The sequence below is a fragment of the Parasteatoda tepidariorum genome, chromosome 5, assembly GCF_043381705.1.
Source record: "Parasteatoda tepidariorum isolate YZ-2023 chromosome 5, CAS_Ptep_4.0, whole genome shotgun sequence".
Classification (NCBI taxonomy): Eukaryota; Metazoa; Arthropoda; class Arachnida; order Araneae; family Theridiidae; genus Parasteatoda; species Parasteatoda tepidariorum.
Window position 1 is genome coordinate 74,263,669 of NC_092208.1, and position 8,469 is coordinate 74,272,137.

General features: G+C 32.1%; 1 protein-coding gene across 1 annotated transcript; it reads left to right on the forward strand.

The window, feature by feature from the left end:
- Nucleotides 1–35: 35 nt before the first annotated feature.
- On the forward strand, nt 36–3,034 carry LOC107446189 (dynamin related protein 1). Its single transcript, XM_016060772.4, has one exon. The coding sequence runs from the start codon at nt 423–425 to the stop codon at nt 2,649–2,651; it is 2,229 nt and encodes a 742-aa protein (XP_015916258.1). The 5' UTR covers nt 36–422; the 3' UTR covers nt 2,652–3,034.
- The last annotated feature ends 5,435 nt before the right edge of the window (nt 3,035–8,469 follow it).

An 8,469-nucleotide genomic window follows, 5' to 3' on the forward strand; every position in this document is an offset into this window, starting at 1 on the left:
ATACTTACTACTTACTACACGAATTTACATTTTTCTACAAAATAGTTAAGACTGTGCTTATTCTCTATATTGCATTATTCAAATTTTTTATGTTTAAGCGTCTGGCAACAGTTGGAATTCCTAGTTGCTGTTTTGTTTTTATCATTTTTATCTTTTCTAATAACCAGCTAGCTTTTATAGCGGCCTCCTTTACCGTTTAATATAAATTTTCTACATTGAAATTATTTTTCTTTTTAGAAAACTAATCGAAATTTAAAAACTCTGAATTATTTAAATATTCGAATTATATTTATTCTTCATTAGAACTTTGACCTCTAGACGAATCATGAAGACCCGTATCGGTAATTAAACAAAGAATTGTGAAACGAATTTTATAATTGCATCAGTATTAATTGCGTGACTAGTTTGTAAGAGTCATCAAAATGGAGGCCTTAATACCTGTAATGAACAAACTGCACGATGTTTTTAATACCGTTGGCACTGATTCTATACAATTACCTCAAATCGTAGTTGTCGGCACTCAAAGTTCCGGTAAAAGCTCAGTTCTTGAAAGCTTGGTTGGTAAAGATTTCTTACCGAGAGGTGCTGGTATTGTTACAAGGCGGCCTTTAATTCTTCAGTTAGTTTATGCCCCTAAAGGTGATACTACTTGTCGTTCAGCCGAAGAAGGTACGTTGAATCTTGAAGAATGGGGCAAGTTTTTGCATACTAAGAACAAAATTTATTCTAATTTTGATGACATTCGAAAAGAAATTGAAAGTGAGACTGATAGAATGAGTGGATCCAACAAGGGGATTTGTCAGGAGCCAATTAACTTAAAGATTTACTCACCTAGGGTTGTTAACTTGACTCTCGTTGATCTCCCTGGAATTACGAAAGTACCTGTTGGTGACCAGCCTGAAAATATTGAACTCCAAATTCGTGAATTGATCATCCAGCACATAAGTAATCCAAATGCCATCATATTAGCAGTTCATCCTGCTAACACTGATTTTGCTACATCAGAGTCGTTGAAGTTGGCGAGAGAACGTGACCCTGATGGTAGAAGAACGTTAGCAGTTATCACTAAACTGGATCTCATGGATGCAGGTACTGATGCAGTGGATGTGCTGTGTGGGCGAGTTATTCCTGTTAAACTCGGAATAATAGGAGTAGTCAATCGATCTCAACAGGATATTATTAATAATAAAAGCATCACCGATGCTATTAAAGATGAGGCTTCATACCTCCAACGAAAATACCCTACATTAGCTAATAGAAATGGTACCGCATTCTTAGCAAAGACTCTGAATAGACTTCTGATGCATCATATACGAGATTGCCTGCCTGATCTCAAAACTAGAGTCAATGTCATGATTTCTCAATTTCAATCCATGTTGCACTCCTACGGAGAAGCTGTTGAGGACCAAGGCCAAACTTTGTTGCAAATCATTACAAAGTTTGCATCTTCTTATTGCTCGACCGTGGAAGGTACTGCTCGTAACATCGAGACCTCTGAACTGTGTGGCGGTGCTAGAATTTGCTACATTTTCCACGAAACATTTGGCCGAACCTTGAACGAAATCCATCCTTTGGGAGGACTCTCTACGTATGATATCCTTACTGCCATTAGAAATGCTACTGGTACGAGGCCGGCCTTATTTGTTCCTGAAGTATCATTTGAGTTGCTAGTGAAGCGCCAAATCCGACGTCTTGAAGACCCCAGTCTCCGTTGCGTAGAATTGGTGCACGAAGAAATGCAACGAATCATTCAGCACTGTGGTACAGAGGTCCAACAGGAAATAATTCGCTTTCCAAAGCTGCACGAGAAGATCGTCGATGTAGTCACTCAGCTTCTCAGAAGGAGGTTGCCAGCTACAAACTCCATGGTTGAGAATCTCGTTGCCATTGAACTAGCCTATATCAACACTAAGCATCCAGATTTTCACCACGATGCTGCTCTCGTCGACACTCTAGTCAAACATTCAGATGAAAAGAGTTCTAATATTAATAAGGCTATGGAACCTAAAATAATAAATAATCCTCAGTTAAAGTTCCATAATAATCCAGATGGTCCCGCAGAGAAAATTGACAACAAGTTGATAAGTTCCAGGAAGATAACGCAGTATGCCGAGTCAACGTTACACTCATCTAGTAAACTAAGTGGAAGTGATTCAAACTTGCTTCTTCAAGGTTATGCCACGGCTGGTACCTGGACGGACCAACTGAAGTATGGTAACAAGGAAAATACCGGAGCGACAGAAAAGACAACCAACATGGAAAGGAATGCCTCCCCCGGTATTCCGTTCAGTCCTGTAAAAGCGGTAAATCTTCTCCCCGAGGTTCCCAACAACACCCATCGACAATTATCGCCCAAGGAGAAAAAAGATTGTGAAGTTATTGAGAGACTAATTTATTCTTATTTTATGATTGTGCGCAAAAATATTCAAGATGCTGTTCCGAAAGCCATCATGCACTTTCTCGTTAACTTTGTGAGAGACAATCTTCAAAGTGAATTGGTTACTCATCTTTACAAGCACGATCATTTCACAACTTTATTGCAGGAGTCTGATCACATTGCTGTCCGCAGACAAGAAACGGCTGACATGCTGAAAGCACTCCAAAGGGCCAACCAAATTATAGGTGAAATTAGAGAGACACACATGTGGTAGTGAATGCTTCGACTTCTCATAGACTTAAGAATTGTAGATTCAAGTTTTGGTTACATTTTTAGACATTCCCTAATTGTTGTTTCTCCCTCTGCAAATGTCTAGATTGTTCTGAATAAGTTTTATCTTATTTATGTTTTCTGTATTCTCAAATTGCATGTTTAAAATGTTGTTGTACTGGCATTGTCTGCACAAATGTTGCCATTTTTTGGCATTGAAAAATAAATATAGAAATATGCTGTTGCTTCTCAAATTTATCTAATCTCACTTTTGAAGTAATTATGTATTTTAGTTATTTATGAAATTTTCCACTGTACGTGATGAATTTTTGAAAAAAAAATATAAATCAATTATTGTTTTAATAAATATCCTTCGATTTATTAGAATTTTCTCTTAGGTGTTTCAATGCTTTCATTATTGGATTTCGTTTGAGTATTTTCAATTCTAAATATATTTTAATATTTTGCAGGATTGTGATAACATGTATAACTTTCTATTTAACTTATTCTTTTATATAATTAATTTCAATCCATATGTTATCCCATTTTTTACAGTGTTACTAACTTTTTTATTTTCTATAGTAGTTTTTGATACTCCTTGAAATCTTAAGAATTTTACATCAAGTTCAGGACTTAAAACTTTAATGTACAGTACTAAATCCTATACGAATATTTGTTTACCAGAAACTTTTGTACACATGGTACGTAGTGTTTTTAAAAAGTGCTTAAAGGTGCTTATTTTTGATTTATGTTTTTTAAAAGCATTTAAAGGTGCTTTTTTTATTTGAGGTTTGTAAAAAGTTTAATTTTCTACCTTTTATAAAAAAAAAATTTCTTTGGCATGTCGATTGTTGTTCTAAATTGCAAAAAATGCATTATTCTCTCAACAATATTTATCAGAAACTAATTATATTATCATGATCATGTCAAGTTTTTTAAAATATTTTTGAATTTTATTGATTTTATGTTTATAAATTAAATACTTTAAATGATTGAAAAGATAATTTTTATTACTGCACAGATCCTAATTAGGATTTTTTGGGAAGGTGATTAAAAATATTTTTTGAGTGCTTGAAAAGTACTTAACAGGTGCTTATTTTTTGATTAAAAGACTGACTATGCACCATGTGTACAATCAAAACAAGCAATTCTTTTTTTTTTTCCCTCTTTTTTCAAGAACACTGGCAGATAAACTTTCTTTCCCTTTAGATTGATGATTTTATTAACAATTATTATATTTTTTTATTATTAAATGATATTAATTTTTCTGTTATAATACACTATATTTTTTAATGTTATTTTTATCTGATTATCTGCCTTTCTAATTGTAAGAAATTGACATTATTTACACTATGGAACAATTTTTGTTTTTGTGGTGGGAGATTTTTCAACAGATTTTAGATACTTTCCTATTGCTGATTTCAATTCTGCAATCTTTCCCTCTCCAAGCTACAGTTTTTTGGATTTTTAAAAAAAAAAAAATTTGTTGAAGTGTTCAAATTTAAAAATATATATGAAACTAGGAGTCACACAAATGTTGTGACAAACTTCTTGAGTAATGGCTCATTCTCAAGATTAAAATTGCATAGGAATCCATACCCAATAATAAACTCTTAGTGTACTTTTGAGCAATTCATAATAAGAAAACTGCGTACGACGACATTTTCGGGGATGTGACCTAACTCCCCTAGAAGTTTATTTCAATATTAATTTATGTGACTTCCTGTTATTTATAACTTGTGCACTTAAACAACAAAAAGAGTTAAAATATCATTTTAAAAAAAAATCTAACTTAAGGAAAAAGCTATTTTCAGATTTTAAATCCTCACGCCGGACTTAGGCAAGGTATAAATGCAACAAAAAATTTGTTTCTCAATTTTATTGTTTGTTTGTTATTTTTCAATTGAGTATTGCATATTATGTTTGTTAACCTTAGACCTATTATCCGAAAAATTTATTTTCCTGATTTGCCTAACTACGGAAGATTTCGAATACAAGACTTTCCATTGATAATAATTTTCATTCAGCATGTTAGCTAGCATTAAATCTCAACTTAATTAAAAATTTTCCAACTGTTCTGATTAATTCAAAAAATTTATGCAATTTGTTTTATTTATAATGAGAGTCAAACATGGCTTTTTGAACTTAACTGATATTAAAATGACAAGCATCAAAATCAAGCTTAAATTTTAACTAAAAAAACAAGTAAAGGCCTTTAATACCAAAACATTCTTAAGCTTGTCTCTCAAAATTTGCCTATAATCTGTCTCTAATAAGCTCCCGCCATGGAGTCTGAATTTTTCTGCTGCTATGGAAACCCAATAAAGTGCATGCAAAAAAAAGTGCTTTTAATACTTTTCTCAACCACCCCTGTCAAAATTTGTCTCCCCAACCTGAAATAGTTGACTTTTGTGATCATAGATGTAAACACTGTCACAAACGACTGGCTAAAGAAGCTCTTTTGATAGACTATACTTAGTTTGTCGAGCTTCTGAAAACGACTTATCAATAAATTAATGTTTCCCAATAATTGTATTGTTAATTAAATGCTAGCTTTACTAACTATGTTTTCTTGTTATTTACATACCTAATGTAAGTTTTATATTTAATTAATGTTAATTGAATTAAATGTTAGTCTTTAATTAGTTATATTTACTTTTTAAAATAAATTGTAATATTTGAAACAGTAAATGATAATAATTAACAGTTTAATAGTAAAATGAAGTGATGATTTATATTATCAAAATAATTAAAAAAATTTATAAAGAAAAAGTTGTGAATTAATGTTTGATTAATTATGTTTACTCATTAAAATGTAATTAATTAAATGGTTACTTTAAGTATACTTAATTATCAAAATAATTATGATTTTTTAAAAAAAGAAAAGATAATTATATGTTAGGTTTACTTACTATTTATGTTTATTTGTTAAAATATATTTTATTAAATTGTGGCAAACAATGTAATGATTCGTTTGTGCTTAGTTATCAAAATAATTATGAATTAAGGTAATAAATTAATATTTGACGAAACCAGTAATTATTCTTTAGCAATGCAAGAGTAGTGTTATTTTCTTCCAAACAGTATTAATCTGCCTATTCAATTTTATTTACTTAAAAGCAGTTTCCACTTTATTCAGAAAGTTTTAAATTTCTATTAGGAAGGAGGTGTTAATGGCTCATTTGAATAGAGAACAAGTATAGCACATGAAAAAAAAATTTAAACTATTTAGAAATAAATATTGAATTTGAAAATTTCTTCCTAGAAATAGCCTATTTGATGATAAATTCCTTTTTCCCACTCTTTCAAACAGAAGGTTTTATTTTTGTTCACAGTAAATTATTTTCAAGTGATAACGTTTACATACCAACATAAAATGGTGCAAATTTTGCATCTATAATTCAAATTATATACAATGTACATTTTATGTTAGTATTTGATCCTGAAACAGTGATATGAAAAGTCCTTTATATTTTGAAAGTCTCATCAAATTTTAAAAATTATTATTTGAGAGAAAAATTTTGTCTTAAGATAACTTCTAAATGTGGCTGCATGTAAAGCATAGTCTATTCTTTGCTCAGATATTGAAGACAAAACAACTAAGATAACTTTTTAATATTGAAAAGAGAAGAAAAATTGTGCTTGTTAGATCTGGAATTCAAGAATAAGTTTACAAATGAAATTGTTTGATATTTTTGATCTTTCATTCTCTGTACTATCTGTCCTTACTGTGTGAGCAATGTTGACCCATCTAATGCGTTGTCCATGAAAGAGTGGCCAATGGACGAAATATTAACTCTGGTAGACATTGGAAATAAATTTAAAAGAACTTTAAGCTGTAAACAGGCTCTAATCCCAGTGGCGGTTGATAGATACGAATGCTGCTCGCACCGACCACAGTGCTCCTATTAAATATTCTAATTGGCAGGCGGATCATTGGTTAGAATCTGCTTACTGTGGGACGAAGGCTAGTTTGTTCCAATGCTTGATATATGAGTTCCCTTGTTTTCTGGGTTGGATTTCAAATTTCAAGGTTACTGAGTTGAACCAAACATTCAGATTTGTATCAGCTGCTCAACGCCGGTTATGAAAAATAAAATAAAGTAGCAAATTCAAAATTGGATCAACCTTTCAATGCCGGTTATAACATACAGGGATGTGATTCTTCCGCGGATTTCCGCTTTTTTTTCCTGATTTTTCCCGCTAATTTCCGCTGAAATTTTTTTTTGCACAAATTAAAATATTTTATGAAGAATTAAATTTTCCGCGAAGCGAAAGTATTGAAGTCTTCATTCCTCCCTCAAACATTGATTTTCGTATTTACCTGATTTAAAAGTTGAACGTTGCGATTTAAATGTCGTACATTGCGATTCTTATTTGCGAGATTTAAAAATCCAATATCGCGATTTATAATTACGCGCTTTTAAAACCCTATGTAGCGATTCGTATTCATGCGAGCTTAAAATCCAATGTCGTGATTCGTTTTTGCGGTTGTAATATCAAACATCGATTTTCCTATTTATGCGTGCTTTAAAATTAGACAGTGGGATTCGTATTCGCGCTATTTAAAAATTACGCATCGTGATTCGTATTTACGTGATCTAAAAATTACGCATCGTGATTTGTATTTTCGCATTTTTTAAATTCAATATAGAGTTTCATATTCAAGTGATTTAATAGCCTCATTTCGGGATTCATATTCTCTTTATTTAAAATCATGCATGTGATTCATATTTATATAGTCATGCAATTTTAAAATTAATCATCGGGATTTATAATCACATGGTTTACAAATTTAAAAATTGCACTTTTTTGTCAAATTTTTGTGTATATATATATTCATTCTTGAATTTCCTCTTTTTTACTTTCCAACTACTCTCATCCCTGAACATAGAATATGATATGAAACAGTTCAGCAGGTGCGATTAATTTAAATAGTTCCAAATCTTGATGACACACCTGTGGCGCAGTAGCCGAATAATCGTCCTTCTTACTTATACAATTTAAGGATCGTTTAACGCTGGTTATAAAATAAAATTCTTATAAGTAGTTTACCGCGCGTGATTAATTTAAATAGTTAGAATCAACTCTTGATGAATGGCGCTGTTACCGAATCTCTCATCGTCCCAGGGCCGGATTAAGACCTCTTGAGGCCCTAAGCACTGAAAATATTTTGGTGCCTCCATCTTACAATTAAAAANAGTTAGAATCAACTCTTGATGAATGGCGCTGTTACCGAATCTCTCATCGTCCTTCTTACTTTTACAATTTAGGGTTTTATATGTCATTCACTTGCCAAAGATACGATTTTTCAATGAATTGATGGTACAAACTTGCAATCGCTTTCGCAGTCTACTTTTGTATTTCAAGTCTGGGGAAAATGTGAAACATGAATCCCACTGAAAGATCTAATGGTATGTTTTTATTCCATATACGATTTTCTTTTTTAAAGATATTTTAGCAGTGAAAATTACATTTCATATTTTTCAACGCACCATCAATGTTTTTAAACACATATTTACGCTTGTATACATTCTATTTATTTTCAAGCATAGTTTATAAGAAGAAGAAAAAAATTGTAATTGTATCATATATGATTTTGTTTGAACTTAAAAGATGTGAACTGTATCGTGCACCCTTGCTATTATTTCGCACTTTAATGCTTTCGTTTGTATCCAGACATTGTCCCGCAGTAGACTGATCGTTAAGACACGGTTCCCAGCAGATCACCGAAGTCAAGCATCACTGGCTACGGTCAGTGTGCGGGTGGGTGACCACTTGGATCAGTCTGCGTAGGGACCGAGGGTGTGCGGTATTGGTCC

Coding starts and splice junctions, on each gene's coding strand:
- LOC107446189 (XM_016060772.4), top strand. CDS start 423: ATGGAGGCCTTAATACCTGTAATGAACAAACTGCACGATGTTTTTAAT.